This window comes from Perna viridis, chromosome 11 (assembly GCF_037379345.1).
Source record: "Perna viridis isolate PV_CMFRI_1.1 ecotype Kerala chromosome 11, ASM3737934v1, whole genome shotgun sequence".
Taxonomy (NCBI): domain Eukaryota; kingdom Metazoa; phylum Mollusca; class Bivalvia; order Mytilida; family Mytilidae; genus Perna; species Perna viridis.
Window position 1 is genome coordinate 22799734 of NC_142455.1, and position 27258 is coordinate 22826991.

The 27258-nt window shown below is 31.9% G+C and overlaps 2 protein-coding genes across 2 annotated transcripts; one reads left to right on the forward strand and one right to left on the reverse strand.

The window, feature by feature from the left end:
* Positions 1–4179: 4179 nt before the first annotated feature.
* Positions 4180–14152, reverse strand: LOC148603396 (proteasome subunit beta type-3). Its single transcript, XM_088553602.1, has 6 exons — positions 14045–14152; positions 11141–11325; positions 9729–9836; positions 6944–7121; positions 5799–5893; positions 4180–4339 (listed from the first exon to the last, which is right to left on the reverse strand). The coding sequence occupies exons 1-6, from the start codon at positions 14045–14047 to the stop codon at positions 4291–4293; spliced, it is 618 nt and encodes a 205-aa protein (XP_088409728.1). The 5' UTR covers positions 14048–14152; the 3' UTR covers positions 4180–4290.
* A 540-nt stretch (positions 14153–14692) lies between these two features.
* On the forward strand, positions 14693–26737 carry LOC148603397 (uncharacterized). Its single transcript, XM_088553604.1, has 9 exons — positions 14693–14745; positions 15338–15603; positions 17025–17215; positions 17470–17538; positions 17744–17784; positions 18491–18871; positions 19281–19378; positions 19691–19817; positions 26397–26737. The coding sequence occupies exons 2-9, from the start codon at positions 15383–15385 to the stop codon at positions 26673–26675; spliced, it is 1407 nt and encodes a 468-aa protein (XP_088409730.1). The 5' UTR covers positions 14693–14745; positions 15338–15382; the 3' UTR covers positions 26676–26737.
* Positions 26738–27258: the final 521 nt, after the last annotated feature.

Sequence of the window (27258 nt, forward strand, 5' to 3'; positions counted from 1 at the left end):
GTATGGTATTTGGCCAAAATTTTGTATATCATTAGACCTTGGAATCAAAAGTCAAGGTCAAAGGTCATCCTATCTAGAATATTACACTCTACCTTAATGTGATTTACTTACATACCAAATATCAGATACCTGGATAAAAAGACAAAAAAAGATTATGGCCCAGACAAATTTTTGTGTGGTATTTTGCCAACATTTTTGTTATTTGACCTTGGGATCAGAAGTCAAGGTCAAAGGTCTACTACATAAAACTTTACTCTCTGCTTTGATGTGATATACTTAAATGCCAAAGATCAGATATCAAAGTAAAAAGATCAAAAAGTAATTGCACAGACAAAATTATGTATCGTATTTTGTCAAAATTTGTATGTAATTTGATCTTGAGGTTAAAGATCAATGTCAAAGATCACCTTCTCTGATACGCGGCACTCTGCCCTGAGAGAATATACCAACATACCAAATATTAGAAGTCTAGGTGAAAAGACAAAAAAGTTATGATCTGGACAAATTTTGTATGAAAAGTGTTAAGAAGAAGAAGTCTTTTGGGGAGGGGGTGATTTCGGGTCTGGATGAGCAAAAAAAACAAAGATAGGTAACATATTTTTATTTTTGATATGTTTCCGTAGAGAGGTCCTGCTACACATCCATGCATACATTTGAATAATATCTTCTTTCTAGTCTTGGCAAAACGTATCTGAAATTAAGAATTTTGTTTGCTATGGTAACCAGATCTAAACCAAACATTTTTGTACCTTTACATATGGTGTGCAAACTCAAAGCGTAGATTTTAAAATTCGCGTCACAACGTTTTAAAATTAAGCGTTTTGAAAATAATTGTTCATTTTAGAACCAAAACAATGGGATGCATATCGAACACATTTTAGATAGAATGCATATTTTTGAAGTTGTCGAAACGTCTAGACCTGTTAGAAATGCATTTTATTTCTATATTGTGGCCAAAAAAACGTATTTGAATGCAAAGCGTTTTATGAAACAATTCGAACGGATTTTAAACACTTTCATGGAAAAACTAGCATGTTCCTAAACGGTTGAAACTCTAATATTTTATCTAAAACGTGTATGATATTCACTGTTCAAGAAATAACAAAAATAGAAGGTAGACGCCAGTATACAACTAACTGTTTAACGTGCAATTATACATGCCATGAAAGGTGCAAGTACAATAACGACGATGATAAGTATAAATGTAGCGCCATGGGAAAAGATGGTAATTGTAAACAGTGTCCTGCGTCCTGCCACTGGTCTGAGCATCATAACACGCCTTATATAATTAAATGGATCCCTAAACAAGTTAAAAAGAAATATTCCTAAAAGCAGAAAATCTATGAAGAAGCATCACAGATGTCCCTTACTCAAGAACAAGTTATAGAGGCCATGACATACGATATTGAGATGTTGGAATGTGCAATAGCAGAACAATTGGACCAAATAGCTACGTATAATAACAGGCTGAGGGAAATCGCGCTAAGACCTGATCCCTTGAGCACAGCACAGTACATAGATATGATCATTGATGCAGAAAGGAGAGAGAAAAGGGGTGGTTTTGAGCATAGAATCGACGTTCTTGAAAAATGCAAGAAGAAATCACAATATGGAAAAACTGTACAGATATTTCAGAACCGTGTTGAGATGACACGTCAAACAATAGAAGCAACAATATCGGAAGAAAGTGGGACATCTACTTCATTCATAAAGCAGGTGAAACGTGTTGGAAAGAAGATCATAAACGCAATTAAAATTTAACCAGGTGGCAAGCAATGCCAACATTACCATATCGGGCGATGGGGAGGTACTTTACCTTTGTACTTAGAGCAATGGTCGATTTCACAAAAAACAATCGTTAGTTCTGACATCACAATACTGTTGTAACGTTATTACTCTGACTATGGATATTGCTTAAAAAATGGATTGTTTCTTTATTTGTTGATATGAATGCATATGTTTTCATAATATGAATTACTTTTTGCGAGTAAACGAAGTGATCGCAAAGGAGCAGAAAACGTCATGTACTTTGACGTTAAGTATCCTTTCCATACAAAATATATATTAGTTCTAATTTTATTATACAAGTATATGGGTATGACACATATACAAAAATATATAAAAAAAGATTTTTTACAACATAAAGTCTGTAAACTAAGATTTATAAAATAATAGTCATATAACATTGGGTAGTGATGTAAAGAGATTTACTAAAGTTGCTATTCAATAACATGAAAACTTCCCTAAATTTCCTTAGTAAATTATATGTGTTCGTGTTCAAAGGGATTAGTATCACAAAGATTACAATATGCTCCCTGAACTTGACATCTACATAATATTATAGAGCATTACAACAGTAATGATTTTTATGGAACACTAATTTATTTCGATCATTTGTTTTTCACTGTATTTTATATATGTTACTTATTTTATGTTAAATCATTGTTGTGTAGTGATTAAAACAGTACCTGGAATTCCTAGGTTACATACCCTGTCAAAGGGGAATATGTTCTACGCCCAACCCCCTGAACTCAAATCCTTGATCCGCCCCTGTAACCATGTGACTAAACACAATATTACTGAATATATTGACTATAGGAGGTTTTACCTTGACTGGAGCATGACAAATAAAACTTATTATTATCTTTGTTTCTGGTAAGAAATTGAAAACTGAATTTGAAATTGGACTTAAAATAAAGAATGTTAATTCTATTTAGATTTACATATACATAGCACACCCTGATTGAGAATTTAATATTTGTGTAAGTAGTGAGAATAATTTCTTTTGTACTTCTGTTATCCAAAAAAAAAAGAATTGCATAACCATAAAATGAAATGAATGGAAAGAAATTTGCAATTTTGATTTTTTTTGTATTTACTAATAATTAATTTGTAATTTTATATTCATATTTATTTGAAGTTGTATCAGTGTTGTGAATTTTTTGCTAAATTGTAAAATGATAAAATTAAAATGTAACTACAGTGATTAAATGTTGACGTTTTGTAATGTGTGAAATTGAATCACTCATTGATAATCTTTTGAAATATTGTTTTCCAAATGACAACTCAATTACTTTTCATGTAACCTTGACCTTGTTTTCAGTAAACTTTACTCTGAATCAATAGGCAAGTTTAAAGGATTTAATTTCATGGTATTGTTCTTTTGTGGTGTGTTTGACACGAGTCTTTTTGATACTATCAGCAGAGTTTTCTCAATAAATTTCTCTTTATTGATTTCAGTTTTTCTCTCTCCTTATTAATAAGAATTAACACATAGTTTTATGGTTTCACAAACGATCAAATTCTATTTCAAATCATTCCTTATATCTCAAATCAGAAGTTTGAAGAACTTTATTGTTTTTTTTTTATAATATGTATATAAATGCTTTGATAAAGAAATAAATGTAATAAAAGAGTGATTCTAACATGACCTTTCTATATCTCAAACAGTATATGTCGGTACAACCCCCACCTTTAGTACCTGTGCACTGTCTCTTTTCTTTCGCTGTCGCTTCAAGACAAAACACTCATTTAAAAAAACGTTTATGCGATGACTTAATGGCCGAGTGGTTATTTAATTTTGAAATCAATTATATAAATACGTACATTTAACACATACGCAAAAATATTCAAATTTAATCCAACTTCCATACACGGGAGGTTAAAGAAACAATGATTATTTTGGCTATGCCTAGGGAAATTTTTGTCACAAAAGTTACCATATAGGTCATAGTAAAAATGTAATAATTCCTTCTGGGGTAGATTTGTACTCATTTTAACATGGGTTTAGCATTTATATTCTCATTTAACACCTCGCTATTGCTCAGTGTGAAACAATCAAATATTAATGCTGTACCAATGTTAAAATGAGTACAAATCTACCCCCTCCACGAATTTTTTTCTTAAATCATTCATGTTCATTTTATATTTCAAGATTTAATAAAGAACAAATGATTTTTACTTTGGTATTTTAATATTGTGCATTTTGAAAATATAACAGGGAACACTATCATATAAAAAATGAAGAAATTATCTATTATCAAATATTTTTTTTTATTTTCAAAATTCTGACATTGAAACAATTCTATTTTTTTCCCTGTGTTTATTAGATAAATAGAGATAAATGCTGTACACCAATGTCAATTTTTAAGTCAAAAGTTTAATAAATAAAAAAATTCATTATCAATATTTTATGTTTTTAATGAACATTTTAGAGCACTATGTAATGTGTATGAAGAGATAGTAAACATAGAATGTTTATAATGTAAATGATAATCCTGACAGTGTCAACTAGTCCATTCTTCCACGCAATTCCTTTGTTGTGACTTTATCTTTTTCACTGAAAAATAAAACAAGGTTTTTACACTAATTTATTATATAGATAACAGTGTTTTATTGAATGTTTCCAGTGTAATAAATTTCAATAATTAACACTGGGAAATGAATTCAGTAATTTCATTCTTGACTTTCTCCTGCCAACATCACCCTTTTGATATCAATCTGCCAATCACTGATTTTAAAATTCATGTTGAAAATATCCATAAATTATGAAGAAAATCTATATAATAAATAGGATAATCAATTGGTAATCGTTAATAACCACAATATGATCACTCATGCTAAGAACTCTTAAGGATTTAACTCCTGTATGGAACTAGTTCTGCACACTTGTTAAATCTAGACGCTCTTCGGCACTGGTGATATTTTGGTTATTCACTCTTTCCAATTAATCATCCCATTATTACATCACTCTTCATAAATTTCACCCAATTCACTTATTTTTGTATTTATTTTAGGAAAGTAATAATGTCATTTTGGAAAATTTTGGGTGATCCATTAACTAAGCTCCATTCATTACTTGTATTTCTCACTTTACCTGACTTCTCAAAAGATAAAATCATCTTTCAACATCACAAGTATTTAATTATCTAATGATCACAATTTACATATGTATTTTTTGTCAACATAAAATCTGTGAACCATGGCTCACTAGTGATACCCCCCTTTAAATCACCATATAAGGAAAATAAACAAAATTCTCAGTTACTTCCGGAAATGGATCCTACCATATGGCATACCTACAGGAAATATGTGTTAAAATTTAAAGCTGCTGTGATAAGTAGTAGCTAAGAAAAATTGTTATGGACGGACACATGGACTAGAGTAGAACAGTGTGCCCCCCTCCTTCCAAGTGGGGTCATAAGTATGGTAAGTTTCTTCTCTCCATGAGATAGACTTTTATTTTTCTAACATGTAAGTATACAATTTAAATTTAGAGTAAAATATAGATAATTAGACCCATTGATTATACAATTTAATCCAATATAGAATCAAGGAAATTCAAGTAAACATGTTTAAACATATTAAGTAGCATTCCAGCTAAGGATCATGCAAAATGTGATTCATGGGTAAAAAGCCTACATATTTTTATTTTTGATATTTTGTTTGAAATGTCATAGTAAACAGAAAATAACATGTGGTTTTTCATATAACCCGTGCTCTTAGGAGATAAAAATTATATAGAATGCACTGTAGATTTCAAAATTAAGGGAGATAACTCTGTAAATGACGTTCAAATACAATAGAATCTACTGGATTTTCAATTTTAATTGTCTCCTAAGAGCACGCAGATTAGAATGAATAATTACTCATTTCATAGTATAGACCCATAAAACAACTTAATAACAAAAATAAAAATATGTAGCCTTTTTTGGGTTGTATCACATTTTTCAGATTTTGCGTGATTCTTACAAAGACAGCTACTTAAAATTACTAGCTAAAGACGAACAAAAACTCACATAATATGAACAACAGCTCCCCAACCTGAGACTGCATCTCTATCTACTGAGTTTAAAAGAGCTTGAGAAATGGTCTCAAACAAATCGTCTGGTTCCTGAAATACCAATATAAACCAATGATAAAAAAGAAGCAATGATATTAGACAAATTGGGCAGCACTCATAAAAAAAATAAATGTAGAAAATTCAAAGACTTCGAGATTTCTTTCTGACCAAAACATATGATTATATGTCCTATTGCAGTTACTTCATGCATTTCAGAATAAGAATGTCTGCTCAATCAAACAGACTCTGCTTGGTACTAGTCTAATTTGCCCAGTCAGATTTTCATTGTGCTAGCTAACAGATGCAACAGCCTGCAGGTAGGCTTGTCACCCCATTCAAATTCATTATTCTGACAAGCAAACCAGTTGTTACTCTATCTCGTATATGCTATTGTTTGGTGGAGGAGCAGTGACTAACACTTTCTTTCATCACTACAAAGTTTTATGATTGCCATCATGAACTCATGAATCGTTACGGTGTATCCATCAGCCCATGAAAACTGATTTGTTCAACGTGTCATAGTTTTCCTTTCCTCCTTCGTCTACCTCGGACTTGACTTAATATGAGAAACTTGGCAGGTGCTTCTAAAGGATGATTACCCTACCTGTGCACCTGGTTCATGTTCCCAGTTTTTAGTGGAGTCTGAGTTGCTCATTTGCTTTTGTTACTTTGTATTATTTTAGTCACTTTATGTTCTTTGTTGTGTAAGTCTGTTTCCATGTCTGGTCTTGTCCCTGGATTACGTTCTTTTGATTACCATTAGAACCTTGGTTCCCCTGATTACTCTTTTAAGTCTTTGGTGTCACTTGGTCAGAGTGAACCAATGACCTCCCACACTCAAAGCTAGCAATTTATCACCACTAAGGCAGTCCAAATATAAGAAATGACCATCGTAACAGGAAAAGTACCATTAAACACAAAGATATTTATTAAGTGGTATACAAAACATAATTTTATCAGATAAAATGTTGTCAATTACATATAAATACCAGATTACAGTTGCATTTATAAAATTCTTTCCTGTCAAAAAATAATTTTCTATTTGAAATAAGGCAATCTATAAAAATCAATAGCCTGATTTAAACAAACTATAATTTGTACCATATTAGGTTCCCACAAAGATTCACACATTCCATACATCTGTTCACTACATGTACCACTGACAACAAAATCATCAGTTACCATAGGACAGCCAATCAGATCCATTGATGCTATGTAAGGTTCAAAGGTTTTAGGGTCAAGGCCAGCTATAACTGGTTCAACAAAATATGGACCAAATCTACAAATTAAAAAGCATTGTAAAATTATTAAGAAATTTTAACAAGCAACAAATTTGTACAACTCTGCTAAAATCATTTCAGTATACTGTATTTGAGCAAATTATTTAGGATTCATTTAAAATAGACCATAACAGAAAAACAGATCAAGCCAGTAGGATATTACATCATACTGGTAATTCAATTTAAGAATTTACACACTTTCTGATTAAATAACAAATTTTGTTATGTGACTGTGATGTTTTCAAACTACTTGTTAATTTTGACACTAAAATAAAATATGGAATATCTGTTGTTTTATTTTTCTGTCTGTAGTGCATACAGAAGCAGGCTATTTAGTGTGCACCATGTTGTTGAAGTTAATTCTTCATAGAAAAAATAACAACTATTCATTAACTAGCTGTCTTTGTAAGAATCATGCAAACTCTGAAAAATGTGATACACCCCAAAAAAGGCTACATTTTTTTTTTGTAATTAACTTGTTATATGGATCTACACTATGAAATGTGTATTTATTCATTCAAATCTGCCAGCTTTTTCAAGACAATCAAAACTGAAAATCAAACAGATTCTATTGTATTTGAGTGTCATCTACAGAGTTATCGCCCTTAATTTTGAAATCTACAGTGCATTCTATATAAATTTTAAGAACACAGGTTATATAAAAAACTGAATGTTAATTTCTGTTTACTATGGCAATTCAAACTAAATATCAAAAATAAAAATATGTAGGCTTTTTACCCATGAATCACATTTTGCATGATTCTTAGCTGGAGTGCTACTTAAATATTAAATTTCAAAATACTTTTAGTTACAATCATTACTATCATTTTTTTTATTGTGTTTCATGGATTTCATCACGAAATAGATACAGTTTAAGTTTTAAACAGAGGAAAATTTGTTGACATGTATAACAAGGGTGGCCTTGGGCTGATCATCCCGGTCAGATGGTTGCCTCTTTGACTTTATATACACCTATTCTAGTTATAATATCACATCCTTAACAAATCAAAGTAATCATCATTTAATATAAAGAAATAGGACTTATAAACCTCGTTTTCCATTTATTTTTTATCAGGAATTTCTGCTATTATAAATTAAAGAACCTTAGTGAGCGAGCTCACATACCCCACGTATCCCAATGTTGAATACTCGAGTAAATTTGTTCGTAAAAGAAATATATGTAGAAGGACCCTAATAAATAAAGGAATAGGATTATTTTTTCAGGCTTTAGACCTATATCTTCTAACTAAATTCTGTTACTCAGAATGGTAGTTTCAAACTCCAGACTGTGATTTCTTTGAGTTTTAGTTAATCAAAAGTAAATAATATCATAATGGAACAAAACGTACACTTGACCTGTAACTTATCATGGTGAAATTATATTACAAAAATCATGACATAATCTGCAAGCATTTAGAAAAAAAGTGCGAAAAATGGTTATTTCTGTGAATTAAGCTACATGTAAATTCAAGGCCCATAATTTCGGTAAAAATCATCAGAGCAGAATGAAACTTAAACTTGAAATGTAACTTATCATGGTGAACTTACATACCAAAAAAACATGTCAATATCTACAAGCGTTTAGAAAAAAAGTCTGGAAAACTGTTATTTCTGTGAATTTTTCTAAGTTCAAGGCCCATAATTTCGGTAAAAATCATCAGAGCAGAACGAAACGAGTCAAACTTGACCTGTAACTTATCATAGTGAACTTATATACCAAAAAACATGTCAATAGCTGCAAGTGTTTAAAAAAAAGTCAGGAAAACTGAAGATGGACTGACGGACGGCCTGATGGACAGGTCAAAAACATCATACCCATCGCAACCTCGTTGCATGTGGTATAATAATAAAACCACAGACTGATTTGTTTAGTTTGCTATTTCTGGGTACATGTACATCGATATGGTGCATAGTTATAAGAACTTATATTTTGTGTGATTACCAAACTTATCTTAGTATAAAAATGGTTATGCATCATATTTATGCACAAGGGGTTTTCTTTGATGGAGAAGTAATTTTTATTCTATTAACAACCACTTGTATCATTTTGAATTAAAGTAAATGACCCATTCTCATGAATTCATGTAGTCATGTGACAAGACTTACCAGTCCTATAAAGAAAAGGGCTAACAACACAAGTATGAGAGCAGCCCAGGTTCAGTCATTTTTGTAAAATTTTTCGGACTCCTCTGGTTTTATCCATTTCATAGCATCATTATTTTTTTGCCCAGTGACCCCACTTTTCTTTTCATAATTTCATAAAACACTCCTGTAAATGTTATTTGAGATGTTTTTACAAAATTCTTGTTATTTCAAATTCTGCAGGGCTTTCAATAGATAAAACAAACTAAGTCAAAGCCTATGTAAAATCCAGAGAAATCCTTTCCCTTCCAAATTTCAAATGCTTATATCTCAAATTTGAGCACACTGACCCATCATTTTTTTCTATTCATATTCATAAATAATTCTGCAACCCTAAAAAATCCTTGTTATTTTTAAACAAGCAGCAAACATCCTTAACAGCAGTAAAATACCATACTTGTTGGATGAAAATGTTATGACTTAGTACCAAATGAAGATCTAAACTTGAATATTAAATATAATACCTTCTTTCATACAGTAAGTTAGAAACCATGCTCATAAAAGTCTTAGGTTTTATTTTTCTGTTTTCTCTCAATTCATACATATTTTTTCTAAACTGTAGTCTTTGAGATCTGAAATAAAAGCAAGAAAATGAGTTAACCTTAAAAAAAAAAAACTCGGTACAAAATTGATTTTATAATACTTGCAGAGAAAAATAATGACCTCAAAGTTCTGTTAAAGCAAGAGTTGTTTACTACTCTGTGTTGTCTTATAATCTCGGACAAAGTACACTGTTACAATTTAATGTACACTGTGCAGCTAAAGGTGTTGTTCATATGGCAAGTACAGAAACTGGTGGACGATTTACTACAAAACCTAAAAAAGCAAACTACCCTAATTGTCCATCTACACAAGTTGATTTTTTTTCTTGCAAACTACTGCTTTCTTTTTTTAAAAGAGTGTCAATTCTATAACTGAAATACTAACATTTTTTTTCAAGTCAATCTTTTCAACTGACATGCTGACATTTTCCTTGCTACAGTTGAACATACAAATTACAATTTTTTTATTTAGACACACTAAATTTCACTTTATTTAATTTTAATGTCAGTGGATTATTTTAAAAAACAATTTTTACTTCTGTTTGCCCCCTTTACATCTATTCACTCACATGGATACAGCCTTGCAGTTAACAATTTTTTCACAAATAATTACAGTTTTATTCTAAAGTGTATATTGTATAATTTTTTGGATTGACTGCATGATTTTGAAATAATAAACACACATTTGATGTCTGATTGAAACAAAAGACACGAAAATTCATTACACTATTGCTTATAAGTCACCATTAATGGTATATTTTGTCGTGGATCATTACAATGTATCCATCTGCATCATGAAAACTGATTTGTTCAACCTGTCATAGTTCTCTCTACCTCTTGACTTTCTATGAGAAACTTGGTGCATGTTTCTAGAAAAACAGAGGACACTTACAATGTACCTACCGGTGCACCTGGTCCATGCTCCCAGTTTTTAGTGGAGTCCGCATTGCTCATTTACTTTTGTCACTTTGTATGTATTATTTCGGTTATTTTATATTCTTTGATGTGTATGTCTATTTTCCATGTCTGGTCTTTGTCCTTGGATAACATTCTTTTGATTCTGTTAAAATCTTGGTTCCCTTGATTACTCTTTGACCTTTTCCCCAATACATGAATGTTCAACATAAATTATGTAAATTTCTGTTGGACTTCTTGGAATTTTGTGTGGCACTGACTTTGGTCAGACACATTTCACAATGACTGTAATAAGCAAAGTTAAAGTAAAAACTTAAAAGAAATATGTACTTATTTTGCTTTTAAAATAGGAAACCAGTTTAGCTTTCTAAGAAATTCCACATTGTTTAAAAAATTTATAAACAGATCAAACAACTAACACTGTCTGTACATCCGTAGCCAGACCAGGAAGTCCAATATAAAGTCGGTCTCCCATTTCGAATATTTTCTGAAAGTTAGTGGCAACTGTCTGAGCCTGTACACCGTATCGTCTGTCAGCAGCAATAGCCACACAATCTCGTCCCTTCATGGCTATAATAGCCGCACCATTATATTCCATAATACTCTACAAGAAAATTCAGACCAAATCATAGTAATATCATAATAGTGGGGCAATATACATGTAGTTTATTAGAGGGCTTTTGATTCATATCGGTAAAAGTTAATGAAACAGTTTAAAAAGTTTTTTCAATGGAATGTGTGTGAAAAACATAAATTTATACCTGACTTGGGACCAAAAAATGTTAATAGTACTTACATGTAAATCTTATGAATGTTTTTTTTTAATTTTATGAGGCCAAAAACGCACACCATAAATTTAAAAAAGTACAAATATATTTCAGAACAGTCACAGACTAAAGTAATTAGAAACTTAATGATGCCTGGGAAACAGAGAACATGTATCCTATGAACCACTTTGATTTTGAGGATAACAACCATACCAACTAACCCTAAAACTCACATTACAGTTTGGTAAATTTTTTCATATTATGGGGAATTAAGTGTGGAAACATGATCAAGAACTAGAACGTGACATTTTGGTAAACAAGGTTATTTATGATTTCAAAAAAATGCATGCTCCCACATAAATCTGTTTTCAAAGGGTACAAAATGAAATTCAATTGCAAGTGTTCATATGTTGCCTTGCTTTAATAATATCCAATTGACCAGTAGTAACCAGTAATGACTGGGAAAAAAAGTAATGACCACAATCCTTGTCAATACTATTTTTTTGCCAACCTTGCGTTCAAAGCCACATTTTATTCTGAGGCAGGTTAGGTTCTTAAACAGCCAGATCTCCAGTACTTGGCGACTGCAATACTGGTATAAAAATTTGTTCCAGTATTGTATATCAGTATTGTATACCAGTATTATGATTTAAAAAATAAATATTTTACTTGTATATCTATAGTATTGTAGTAAGTATTGTCATGAGTATTGAAAATTTAAGTCAAGCACCGTTTTGTCATTACCCATTTCTACACAAGATTAACTTGTATTGATGTAGCAATGTTGTCTTTGATATGAAAGACTGAAAAAACTGTTTGTATGATACATGCATTTATTAATCCAATCCAATACACTATAAAACCTATGCGATATCATATTTCCATTATTAAACAGGATAGGAAACTCGCTCAAATTCTAGCCAGTCCTGAATACAATTTTTCAATATATTTACTATATGGCTAAATAAATTTTTGCTAAAATTAGCCTGCCCTGCCAAAAAATAGCCAGTCGCAGGCTGGTGGGCAGGCTACTATTTCTAACTCTGTATTTAATTACAATGCCAACATACAAAATTTTGAAAAAAAAATCTCAATACTGGAACAAATGTTTATACCAGTATTGTGATTGCCAAGTACAGGAGATCCAAATAGTCAATAGAACAGAACAACTGAGAAAGATATGTAAATGTACATTTCCGAAACTTTTTAAACCATAATCATTTCCTTCTAAAATTTGAAAAAAAAATACTTAAAAAAGAAAAGACCAGTTTTTCAGTGCTCACTATTATGTTAACTTTGAAAAAGATCAACAGGATTATTCAATTATTGCAATTTGTTGGTATGGTATAAAATGTGTATCCCGTACCCGTACCCATACCAACTTTTTCCAGTACCCAGATACTACTTTGCCAATTTCTTCATTATTGCTTGATATTTCCAGCTCAAAGTTGGTACACATATACAAAATGACATGATGGTTAGGCTAGAATTAATCATTTTTAAAATGTTTGTTGAAAAAAAAAAATAGATTTTATTTTATTTTCTGTTTTTAAAAGGTCTAAAATGTGTAACCCAAAATTCCCGTACTCAAAATCAAAGTCCGGTATTTTCTGTTATCTGTATTAATTTATGGCATATTTGACATTTAAAAGTCATAAAATTATCAAAATTTTCATTGACAATAAATCAAAATCGCATCAGACTCTGTTTATGAGATTTTGTTTTTCGTTCTGGATAAGATTGTATCCATTCTTTGCTGGTAGGATTGACACTAGGTACAGTATGGAATTCAAACTCAGTCATTTCTTTTTTAAAACAATATCAATTCTTTTAAAACTTCATCTAAAGTCATAGGGTGAAGTTTTAACCTCTTAATAATTTTAGAAAAACGTAAAATTCTGACAGGGAAGTGAGAAATAATCAATAAATAGATAGGTATGGTAACTTCTGGTTACACATTTTAGACCTTCTGACTTCTGAAAACCGATGAAACAAGAAATATCAGAAAAATATATATCATTTGCTTGATTAGAAATGAATTGAAACAGACTTTTCCACACCTCATGCCATTTTCAAATCTTAACATACCGAAATAATGAATATTTTAGCAAAACAATATTTGGGTACAGAGAAAAAGTTGGTACGGGTACGGGTTACACATTTTAGACCCTACCTAATTTGTTGGACAAATTACATGTATGTGTAACACAGACAACGGTCGTGAGATGGTCATGAATCCAACAACTATCAGCTGCAGTGTAATTACAGGAATAATCCTCTAATTGACCAGAAGAAGCTTCAGTGGGTCAAACTATGGAGTCCTTACCTAATTTTTCGGTGACAGTTCACTCTAAATATTTAAAAAAAATACATGTATAAATGAACTCGTGATTGTTTTCTGGACAGTACAAATCTTTTTTTAAAGCACGCTATACTATACATGTCGTACTATATACATTTATGACTCAACAGATTTACGTTGTTTGAAAAATAAATATGATAATAAAAAATGTAGACCACAGATTTTCATTTCAAATGCACAAAAATATTGTTTACCATCGTGAACTATTAGTGGCCGGTGAAAACTGCAAATCATGAACCTCCACCAATATTCTTTGAAGAGCTCATTAAAGGGAAATAATTCTAATTTCCCAACAAATGGTTTCTGTTTCAAATGACTGATTTCTACCACAAAAACGATTAAAAGCATGGTCTTTCACGGGTGATACTATTTTAAAAGCTAAAAAAGTCATACTAAGATATTGATTTGATAATGTTGAATCAAATGCAATAGTGCGATTGCACAAAAGAAAAAGGGTTAAAATAGGCTTAGCAAAACAAATTTTATTGCAAAACACAAGCGATGACTTCGAGTAATGTTTCTTAAACCAATTTATTTCAGAAATCAATTTTAAAGAAAATTGATGCATATGACCCTGTGGATTTTGAAGAAAGACGTAATAACTATCATAAAACCTAAACCGAAAAAGGCGCTTATTAAACTCGATCTTGTTTTAAGTGGACTCATTTTCGCATGATTACACGTTGAAGTTTTATTTAAGGAGTTTTAGGTGTCATAGGTAATGACAAACTTTATGTGATAGTCACACACAAAGTGACTTGGATTCGACGCTTAAATCGAGTGCAAATGCGCGTCAATCAAATTCGCGCCGATGAAAAATCGAACGTCAAATTTATTATGACGTTTGGGGTAATGTACTTACAAAAAACATGGAAATGTCGAATGGAATCAAGAGGTAAGTCATTCTTTAAAACTTCAAAAAAGGAATTCGGTCATTGGAATGTTACAAATTATCTATCATCTAAAACGATTATATAATTATACCCGTACGCGAATAATGAGCGTATTTCGTGAGTGTCTATACTCAAGAGCAGGGTGACCCAGAAATTTTGAATCGGAAGGGGCGTCGTGCAGTTAAGAATCCCCACTACTCACAGTCCACCCAGTAGTAATCTCATTTTATTTATTTTTCCTATAAATATAAAGAAATACTCACGACCTGCACGTCGGGTCAAGCGCGGGTGCAATGGTAAAATTTATTGTATTAACAAATTTTATTTTCTTAAAGCATATTTATTTGTACTTTATTTAAACATCAATATCGACCTAATTCCTAGATGGTATAACAACTTTTAGAGTGTCGTAGTCTGTAATATTAAGGTAGGCCCTTAGGAGGGCACGCTCTGTAAATAGTAACCAGAGAAGCACACGCTTGACAGTAATGTAGGAAACAAATCAAATTGAGATTTTCCTTTCTCGTGTGTTTTGTTTTGTTGTTGATTTTTTTCTTCAATAATAAATTTTGATACTATTCTATATTTTTATAGATTAAAAATGGGTTAACAGCGAGGGTGATACTTACACAAGTAGACATGTTGTTGAGAATTACTTATATACTATTAGCGTGTTGTTCTGTGGTTATGAAACACATCACTGCTGCTGACGATCCTATAGTTGCACAGGGTAAGGTTTTAGGAGAACAAAGAAAACCATGCGTTATGTCGTGTAAGCTACCTGACTTCCTGACAAACATATGCGAACCTGTCAATGCGTACCTAAAATGCGGGAAAAAATTACAGGATGACATAAATAAGTAAGTAACATACATAACTAATATAATTCTTATCAAATCAAAAGATTATGAAAATAGCCAAATCGCTATCCCCTTGATTTTTCATTAGAAAAATCGAATTTAATCAATCTAATCAATCAGCTGTTAAAAATACACAAAAAACACAAAAACCATATGCATGACAGTTAACAAGAAAAAATTACAATCGTTTGCACAGAAAAAAAATATTAAAACGGAGGACACTATTTTAGCAGCAGTCTTTATTTTTAAATAAATCGGACCTTCGTCTTATTTACTTTGGAATACAAGTTCATTGGATAAAAAATAACAAAATGTTAGGCAAAAATTTCATGTTTCAGGGACGCGTTTAACATACAGTTATGACTTTTTAAATTCGGCCTTTCCAGCTTGTCCCAGGTAACATTTTTCATATAATCATATATACTAAACTACTATTTGAATGTAGATACCAAATGATTGTAAAACATGTCATTGCCTCACCAAACAAGGAGATTCTAGTAGTCATATTGGTAATATTCTATAATGTTCTTGTGATATCCCGGAAAAAATAATTCGTCCCGTATGGAGATGAAATGTGTCCCGTATGAAAACAGCTAACTGATTGTAGAAGCAAAGAACGCAGAATTAAAATAAAGGATTATAATTTTAGTACGAAATAAATGTTATTTTTTTTAAATCAATAACTACTTATATTAGCATAATTACTCTCAAGACATAAAGTTTTGAAATATGAGCTATTTTACATAGGATTGAAGAATTGCTGCATCCAATTAGGTCACAGGGACTTGAGATCATGAGTTATATCCATTAAATAACCTCAACTCCCTGTGATTTGGGTCCGAACTACGAGAATGACTGAAGTTCTTAGCTTTGATTTGTTTACTAATGCTCTTTTACGGGTTTAATTTCACGAATTTTCATAATGTTACCTTTCTCTATTTTAATAAAAATCCACGTCTTATTTTTTTCCGTTGTATAAGATTACAGCATCGTCACTTTTTTCAGAGTCTTGCAGGATTGTCCCACTAGCTAAAACGTCGTTTACCCCTAATAGTTTGTATTGCTGATAATCCCGATATGTTCTGCTACGCTTTCATGTACAAACATCGCACGTGACGTCTATATAGACTGTATATAAAATTGGCACTTTGCGAAAATAGTCGATTATCGTTTTGAATTTCGTTGATTTAAGAGAAATATGTATTATTTTCTGCACAATACAAATTTGTATGCAGACGCATGTAAAGCGAAAAAAGGGCATCATAGGTTCACGCAGTGGGCTTTTCTTTACCATGTACCACAATGTATCACCTGTCCCATTAACTGACAGTGTCTGAATTTAATATGGATTGGTACTTAACACCTGTATTTACTGGACTCTTACACGCATCAATGTAGTCATGATTCTCGTTTGCCTGCAGTTTTAATTCCATGGGAGAAATATCTTCAGCCTGTAGCTGTTTGTGGCACGATGTTTTCAAGAAAGCCAGAGTTGATAAGTTGCTTTTTATGGAAATTGTTGATTTCAAAGCTGTTGATAAGAAGGAGGCAGTAAGAACCCGTGTGTCCACCCTAGCGAGACTTTGTCGAGGGTTCAACGATCAGCTTTGTGGTAATACATCTTCATAGATAGTACGCTAGCATTAGTTCGTTTGTCAAAAAAAAAAAAAAAAAAGTGTATTCAAAACGTAATAAATATTCATACTTTTATTTACCCTCCGAGACAGGGCATCAATGTGATATACACAAATCAATATAGGGAAAATGACATTTGAAATTAGTAGAAAGTAGAGTGGGCGATTTTATGGATGTGGAAACAAACCATGGTGTTAAATCTTTCAAAGGAATATATTATCTAATTTGCAGGAGAATTCATTTCTGGGTATAAACCCAATAAAACAGCACTTGGGCATGGGAAAATATTTTCATCAAAAGGTAAGAAAATAATAAATAAAAAGTACTTTTTCAACTAAAATTTAGATCTGCTACCGTAATTTTGTTAGCATTTTCTGAATTGTTATTTCCGTTTTATTTTGAAGTACTTTTTGTTGAAATTTAAGATTCCTTAGTCTGTTATAATGAGAATTTGAAATTTTGTACTATAGCCAGTTCACCATCTAAGTCGTGCTGATTTTTTCAGAGGGATGGAATATGGCTCCTGCTCGCAAGGAACATTTGATAGTAAGTAGTAACAGTTCTTGTGGAGAGAAATGGTGGTGGTCGAAATCATCCATGACTCAAGTGGCTTTGAACTCTCCAACTAATTTGTATGTATGTAACGGGATCTTTCATTGTCATTTTTACAAATAGGTACTCTCGAATGTCGTATCAGAACGGAGATTACTGTACATGTATTAAAATGATTTTCGTAATCATTCTTAATTTTACGGTAGTAAGTAACCATGACTCTATTTTTGCGACGATTAAATCAACGATTGATGCCTCTAAATCAGTTATCTTCAAAGTATTTTAAAAATTCATGCAAATGCCTGGACTCGTGGTTCAGATTCTTCGGAAGATTTTCAGGTTTCCATTTCTAATGCAGCATACTTAGAATCCATCAATCGTGCGAAAATCTATAAATGATTTACAGAACTTTGTCAAGATCACACCCGATTTCACGAATTGTAAGTTTAGTGTGGAAGTTGATTGCAAGAAATAACGCCACACTACTATTTTCTAATATAAGGTGATAATTCATAACTTATTAGAATACAAAACTTTTTTAATAATCAACTTGGGGAAATCATTACCTAGGGGCGGGAGATTTGTTTACAGGTCTAAAAGATTTCCGCATATTAGGGGAGTTCAAATCGCATGCATGCATGATTTTTTTCCGTAAGGTCTGTTTCTGACAATTGTTTAACTTTCAAATATTGTTTTACAGAATTTAACAAAGACGTTAACAACAACTCCTGAACCAATTGGAAACAGTTCAGGTTCGCACATTGTGGCTATCCAACTAACAACACCTAAGCCAGTTATCGAACCGACAAGTCCTGAACCATCTATCAAATTAACAAGTCTCAAACCAACACCAGCTAACCCATCTCCTGTTACACCAACAACGGCTACACCAACAGTTAAAATAACAACATCTAAACCACATACAACAACAGATACAACAGTAAATCCACCACAAACATCACCTGGAATGTTGAAGGGAAAAAACCTCTTTGGTTTACAACAAAGTGAACAAGTTATACTTGGAATCGTTGTGGCCTCAGTTGCTGTAGTATTAATTGTATGCATGTTCTTCATATTGAAGGTAAGGAATAATCGTTAATCTTGAATTTATTGATTTTTAACCTGTTATTGTTAAATGGTATAACCTACATAATGTATTCTGTAGTATACTTTTCAAGTCGAACTAAAATCCTCCAATTTAATTTCCATTGAAACTAAGTTCATCCATTAAAACTGCTTGAAGGGAGAGATGGAGTTTTGGATACATTCAGATAGTTATGGTAAATATCAAATATAATTTGAGATATGTTGATATGAAACTGAGCTCATAACAATTTTTAAAATAAGTACCAATTTTGCTGTATGGGTTTTTGTTTTGCTTTATTATATATTTTTTTGTTTTTGTTTTGTTTTTGTTTTTTTTTAAAGATGAGTAAGAAATACTAATTTGTATAGTTAATAAATGCACATGACGTTTACCCTTTTTACAGCTAAAAAGGGAGATACAGCCTGGTTTTGGGGATGGAAGTCTACTTTATAATCCAAACGTGCCACATAGTCCACATGGTAGAAATTCAACATCTTATGAGTAAGTTTAAGTGTCATTAGAAAGAACGTGTAAAGAATTTTTTAGCAACAAATTTAAAGAAATTTTTCAATTTTGATGCATAATTGATATACTTTATCAGCATGTATGGTGGCCCACTCTATTGGAGTTGTTGCAATAATGGATAAGACATTTATTAAGTTTATTGTAGTTATTGTTTAGATACATGCAATTTTAACATCATGTTTGTCTAGTAGAGAAGTAGTTTTTTTTGTGGATAGATTTTCTCCGTCGTTTTGTGTGGACCTTTGAAATAAGTGTATATAACAGGGATGTTTTTTTTCACTTTTAAAGTAAATTCATGGACAAGTTGAGGACAAGCTCAAGGACAACAGCAGCTGAGCGGGAAAGACTGTTGGACCATGAGGATAACAGAGGAATGCACAACAATGCTCTATGTCGCTCAAACAAGAAAACAGAGGTATTGTAAAGGGAAATTCAGTTGCTAAGTACATTGAGCCATTTTTCATTGTTATCAATAATGTTAATATACAATAGGATACAATGAAAACTGGTACTAATTATGTTGGACACCAACAGATGTTCCCCAAACGTTCCCAATGTCACAGAAGGCCATAAAATCAGTTTCTACGGCTCTATTACTTTTTCTTTATTAAAAAAAATTCGACCGGCAGCCATCTTGGAATTCGGGACCATTCGGAATGGCATATTATAAAACACTATATCAAATCTCTACAATTTTTCCCCACTTTTTATATTTTTTTTTCGCCCTGAAGATAAACGGTGGCCATGTTTGAAAATTCAGATAGCAATTGCGCATCTGCATATGGTGGCCTATTTTTGTTTGGCCGTTCTTGGGAAGATAGCCTGACAAAAGTATACGGGAAAGAAGAATTATGAATGTTAAAACAGAAGAAATATGTCCCCCGCTAAGTTTGGGGGCATAACGAGTAAGCCTTCAGACTGGGAAAGAAGAATTATAAAGGTTAAAGCAAAAACGAGTTGTTTCCCTACTACGTTTGGCTGGGGAACATAATTAGCCTTCTGATCAATTGGTTTTCTATTGACAACAAGCTAAGGAATATTTGGTATAAACTCATTTTGGTTCTGCGATGAGATTAAGGTAGTTTTAATTTTTGACCAAGTTGTGCTTGCATAACCAACTTAGCGACAATTTAGACTTGTCGGAAAACTGCTTCGCGGTTCAGAAAGTAAACGGACATAAATTAAATACCACGCAATTCACTTTTCTATCTACATGGGTATTTTGATATATAGTAAAAATTGTAGTTGAGACGACTTTAATCACTGAGAAAAGAAAATAAAACTGAAAAATACAAAACTTGTTGCCCAGGTAAGAAAGTTCGAATGGCATCAAAATGCTCCTTTTTTAGAATATTTATTACTATATAATATACTTTAATTCACCTCCTATAAGTTACATGTAGTTTAAATGAACAATAAACAAGATATACATAAAAGAATATGTACAGGACAATAGGTATGATAGTAAGTACTAATCTATAAGATTTATTTATTATAAGTTTAAGTTTAGTTATCCTTACTTGAGACGACACATTACTTAGCTTATTTTGTAATTAAGAAATAAAAAACAATTCAAATGTTTTGAATTGCAAGAAAACCCATTAGATAGCTCTTGATAAGTTGAGTTATGTCCTGTACGAAATTTTGAACATGCCCTGTGTATTTTGGTAGTGAATTACGTTACTCCTGGACAGCCATGTTGAATAATAATAGTTTCAGCATACAGTTATTCAAAACTGCGCTTCAAATGATATCATTCGATAGATAAATAATAGATTCACAACACGAAACAAATATATTGTTCAGAAATTGTTATCTTTTTTTAAGATACATTATATTTTATAAATCTAGTAAAAAAATTATAAAACAAAATGAAATTGAAAACGTTTCCTTCATTATTCTTTGTAAACATAATAAGCAAAAAATGAAGGCCAATTTAGCAACCTATTTCCATTCATACATCTTTTAGGTGATACACAGAAAACTATTGTGCCTTCAAATCCAATTGGAATGTTTATAATTAGCTTAACGGGAATGACCGACTTTGTAACGTAATTCACTTATAACTGTGTAATATATATAACCCATGGCTTTCTCATGCTTTAATTGGAACACATGGTTAAACACGAAAAACAACTAATTGCAATATTTTGCCAAGTAATATTAGAAAAAAAATCATATTTGTCAAGTTTTGTCATTTTTATATACGCCACATGAAGAAATATAGAAGTCTTTAGTGGCATGTAAGGAAATGATAATGGTACAATTGGTTCGACCAATTGTTTAACATATTATGTAGCACTCCAGCTAAGGATCATGCAAAATGTGATTCATGGGTAAAAAGCCTACATATTTTTTTTATTTTTGATGTTTTGTTTCAAATGTCATATTAAACAGAAATTAACATGTGGTTTTTCATACAATCCGTGCTCATAGGAGACAAAAATTATATAGAATCCACTGTAGATTTTAAAATTAAGGAGATAACTCTGTAAATGGCGCTCAAATACAATAGAATCTACTGTATTTTCAATGTCGATTATCTCCTAAGAGCAGGCAGATTTGAATGAATAATTACACATTTTATAGTATAGACCCATAAAACAACTTAATTACAAAAAATAAAAATATATAGCCTTTTTGGGGGGATGTATCGCATTTTTCAGATATTACATGATTCTTACAGAGACAGCGACTTATAACAAATATTTCTGGTATACTTTTAAAACATAATATCGTGATCAATGAGTAATATGCTACCAGAAATAATTATAATGTCAAAATTAAAATGTAACGTAATTCACAGAAACAATTTTTCGCTGATATTGTAACGTCCCTTGAAGGAGTAATCAAGCTAGGGAACTAAGATTCTAGCGAAAATCAAAAGAATGTAATCCAGAGACAAAGACCAGACACGGAAAACAGACAAACACAACGAAGAACATAAAGTAACTAAGATAATACATACAAAGTAACAAAAGTAAATGAGCAACTCGGACTCCACTAAAAACTGGGAGCATGGACCAGGTGTACCGGTAAGGTAAGCGTCCTCTGCTATTCTAGAAACATCCGCCGAGTTGCTCATAAAATGTCAATTCCAGGGTAGACGAAAGAGAAAGGGAAAACTATGATATGTTGAACAAATCAGTTTTCATGGTGCAGATGGATACACCGTAACGATCCAAGAGTGCATGATGACGGCCATAAAACTTCTGTAGTTATGACTTCTATTTTGCAGCAACATAACCCTGTTGCAGAAGCCTAACTGCAAGAAGTCTGGTGCGATACAAAGTCTACGTAGTTACGGCAAGCTCTGGCATAACGTATGAGTTGTGATACGAAAAATTCCATACGCAGGTGCTGAAGGGATGTTGCCACAGATGAATGAAAAGTTGACAATTCTGAATGAAGTCATCACGTTTGTCGTAAAGTTTGGTCAATAATTTTCATTTACCATCGATCTCTATGTGTATGTCAAGATATGAGGCTGACTTTACAGTGTCTGTGGTATCCTTTATCTCAAGTTCTTTGGGGTACATGCGATGTATCAAATCCCCGAAACTAGGATTTTACAACGATAATACGTCATCTATATAGCTGACAAATTGAAATTGATCGTTGGTATATGCTTAAAGGTGTATTAACAAATATTATGTTGTAGATATATTCCTTGTTTCAAGTGATCTGAATAATCAAAAACAAAAAATAATATATCAGTTCACGAAGAAGCTTACATATCGTTTTAGTGCTTACTTAAATTCTTGCAATGATTAAATCGATTTTGAATGGCTTTTGCTTTTTGAAAGGCATTTCTATCTTTGTTTAGCATTAATTTAATGTTTCTCACGTCAAGTTGTCATGTAAAATCATTTTCTGTAATCAAAATAAAGAGTTTATGAAGAGGTGAATTACGTTACAATGTTGTGAATTACGTTACACCGTGATATATACCAATGCTTGATTTATATAGCATACATAGCAATATCCTATTGTCAAAACATCATACCAATACATCTATTCTCCGTTTCTAAGTTAAAGTGAACTGAGAATTAATAATATCTAAATAATTGCACTTAACGGAAATGAAGGACACCTACGACTAGAGGCAATGTTTACATCAGGAACGCCTTTACAATTGTTCCCTCGTCACAACTTCCTTTCTAAATAACTGTTGAAATTGTGTTTTCTAGCATTTTTTCCCTAGAAAACTTTTTGGGCTTTCTTCATTTTGGAGTTTTCTATATTTTTCTATGTATTTTTATGAGAACCCTAATTTGTGACATAGGGTTTTTGTCGATTGAGTCTTAGATATTTATCGTTTTTGTTAAGTGAACCCGATCAATGCCCCGTGAACTATGTTTCTACAATCTGGCATAACCCTGATAGTAGATTGAACCCAAAACTATATCAGGAAATTTTTGTCTTTGAAAATAGCTTGTGACTACGAAAATTGATTTTGGCGCACTTTAACTGAGTTTGAGTTAAGTAAACAGTCGTCTGTAATAATTGCACACTTAGATTAACATGGCCCAGGCTAAATTGTTCAAGTTCCTCTTTGAGGAGAAAATATTGTTTCACTTGACACCGCATACACAGTCCTAGCCTGGGTTTCATAAAAAAAAACTCAACTTAAGAATTTCCTAAAATCTTTAATTTTAAGTGTTTGATTGGTCGAAATTTGAGTTTCAGGAAGGATTTGAGAAAAATCTTAATTTGAGTTTTTATATGAGACCTGGCATATGTTTCATAAAAAAGTTGAGAATTTCCTCAAGTCCTTAGTTTTACCTCCAGTCTTTAATTTTAATTGATCTAGCCGATTGTTTTCTCGTTAGAAACTAAATAAGGGAAATTTGTAGTTTTCACTGGAAGACATCACGAACACCATCAAAGTAGTGGCATCAAATAAAGGCTTAGATTCATGAGAGACCTATAACTAATTACAGGTCTAAGGATTCATGGATCAGAAAATAGTTTCCCACTTTTGTGAAGTAAATGGTCCAGTTTGTAAAAGGGAACTTATTGAAATCACATAATCAACTTGTAAACGAAATTATATCGTGGTGATAGGGTAACTTACTGCGACTAGCGGGTCCCCTCAACGATAGCAAATATATTGAAAATGTTGATGTACATGTACGTGCGCAAAACATTTACGAATGAGCTAAAAAAACAAATATATATACGTGTAAATATATAAATGCATCAGAAATGAAATCATTCCTATTGATTTAAAATTAAAGCCATTTGACCCCATGATTGTGAAGTTTGGGGTAACGAGGATCTTCAGATATTAGAGCGGATCCATTTAAAATTTTGTAAGAGAATTTTAAACGTTAGGACTACTACGCCAATTTCGTGGTGTATGGGGAACTAGGGAGGTTTCCTCTAGAAATTCGTGTGAAGTAGCGGATGATTTCTTTCTGGGGTAAACTGATAAATAGTTCAAAGCTTGGTAATTCTTTACATCAGATCATGTTGAAACTAAAAAAAACAACACGTTTTATTTTAAATGGATAGATTACATTGAAACAGTTTTTAATCAGACGGTTTTGGACATAATTTTTATTAACCAGTCAGATTTTGTTTACAAGAATATTTGATCAAGAGTTTTAATTGACCAATTCATCCCACAATGGTACAGTGAGATTTCAAGTTTCAAGTTTGGATAACAAAACTAAGGTTTTAAAACTTACATATTCCCACAGAAACGGGTAGATGAAAAAATGTTCCTAAGCAAAACAGAAAATGTCATTTATGTGATACTGGTAATGTTGGTGATGAGTTTCATTACTTATTTATATGCAAATATGACCATTTAGTTTCTCAAAGATGTTAACTTATTCTTAGTTACTATCTTAAACATCCAAACATATCGAAAATGATAGGATTACTCTCTATATGTAATGTTGAGGTGTATAAACGGTTATCGTTGTTATTTAAGAAGATAGCCTCATTGTTCTAGTTCTAGAATTATTTGTTATTTATTATTTTTATGTTTGGTCATTTATGTTTAATAATGCTATAATGTTATTTTTCGTATTATTTAAATGTATCTGTTTTAATTCATATATTAGGTATAATATTAGTATGTTTCAATTTGTTTTGCTCATGTTACATGTATTCCATGTCTGAGTTAACTAAATGAAATCATAAATCTGTACATCTCCCTGGGAAGCATTTTTCAAATTCTTATTCTTTTACTAGCACACACGATAATTGGCATTGAATTATTATATATTTAAATAATAAAAAAATAATCGCATTTACTATGGATCAGTGTTTATTTTAAACAAGACAGGACTTATAAAACAACATAGTGAGTCCCAGGCGTCGAATTCTCAAAAATCGTAAGAGTTAAGTTGATCGTAAGTAATGACATCACAACCTAAAATAGTATTGTGACGTCATAATTTACGATAAATTTCATACTTACGACTTTATGTGAATTCGATGCCAAGTGCCCAATTCACAAAAAAAAAATCATAAGAGTAAAGTCGATCGTAAGTAATGACGTCACAATCTAAAATAGTATTGTGACGTCATAATTTACTATCAATTTTACACTTACGACTTTTTCTGAATTTGACACCAGTGGTCCTTTTCACAAAAAAAAATCGTAAGTGTAAAATTAGCCGTAATTATGACGTCATAATACTTTTATTTACTATGACGTCATAACTTACGACCAATTTTACTCTTACAATTTTTTGTGAAAAGGACCACAGGTTACAAAGCACTGTATTTTGACGATTCATATTCAAGATGAAGGTACAATCACAGGGGCTTGCTACCACTATCAAATATGAAGGCCCACTAGTACTATACTGGTGGGGATGCTTATTTGATAGTGGGAACAAGCCCTTGTGGTACAATAAAACTACTGTGGTTAAAATATATGTGTAGTCAGTTGTCCAATGAAATTGATGTTAAGATGTGTATACGTGCTAGAATAAAGCTACATTTATTATATGAATTTACCTGTTGTCTATTTCAGAAGAAGAAAAAGTCAAAGCACTCTTTAGGCCCATCAATGACCTGCCAAGGTACACAATGTGATACTGTTGACTTTGATGTTTCCATGACATCATTTAGTGTTTCTGAAGAAAATATACAAGCTAAGACTATGACTGGAATGCCAATTTCTGATAGTGAATCAGACGGAGATGAATCTAGAGTGTTTCATAGTTCTCTGATGTATGGAAAAAGAGATCAGCAAGAAAGACTAGGAAAAAACACATTTGGACCTAGCTCTACAAGCCTTATTTCTAATTGAGTGAATCATGAATTACACTTTCATATCATATTTTCTATACTACATAAAAACATTTTCCTAAATGAGTAGTGAGTATTTTTAGACCTCTGAAAGTATACTTAGCAATACTTTGTCTAAAAAACACTTTATACCTTTAAACCTGTCCACATTCCACAGGAAACCAAACAAACCTACATGTATATGCTTTTTAAAAGGTTTATCTGATTATTTTGTCCTTTGACATGATCCCTATTTCAAAATTTAATTTAATTGTAAGAAATCATGCACTAACCAATATGAAAGTAGGTAGTTAACATAAGAGTCACGGACAGAAAGGCAGTTGTTACGTTACATGCAGACACATATACTGGGATAAAAAATGATTATGATTATGCACCGTGTTGGGAAAGATGCCACGTTCCTCGCACGTTAAAGAACCCTGCTGTGGTATTCGATAGGAGTAGGAACCTTTGCGCTCCGCCACAGGAGGCTAAATTGCCCGACCTTACCCATCCCCCCTTTTTCCAGTGGCAATCAAAATTTGTCGACCCATTATCCTTGTGACCCATCCTTTTTTTTCATTTCATGTTCATTTTATCATCCA

Coding starts and splice junctions, on each gene's coding strand:
- LOC148603397 (XM_088553604.1), top strand. CDS start 15,383: ATGTTGTTGAGAATTACTTATATACTATTAGCGTGTTGTTCTGTGGTT. Junction 17,216..17,469: donor GTTCAACGATCAGCTTTGTG/GTAATACATCTT, acceptor TCTAATTTGCAG/GAGAATTCATTTCTGGGTAT. Junction 18,872..19,280: donor GCATGTTCTTCATATTGAAG/GTAAGGAATAAT, acceptor CCCTTTTTACAG/CTAAAAAGGGAGATACAGCC.
- LOC148603396 (XM_088553602.1), bottom strand. Junction 9,837..11,140: donor GCTACGGATGTACAGACAGT/GTTAGTTGTTTG, acceptor CTTTTATTTCAG/ATCTCAAAGACTACAGTTTA. Junction 5,894..6,943: donor CTTTGTGGGAACCTAATATG/GTACAAATTATA, acceptor TTGGTATTTCAG/GAACCAGACGATTTGTTTGA.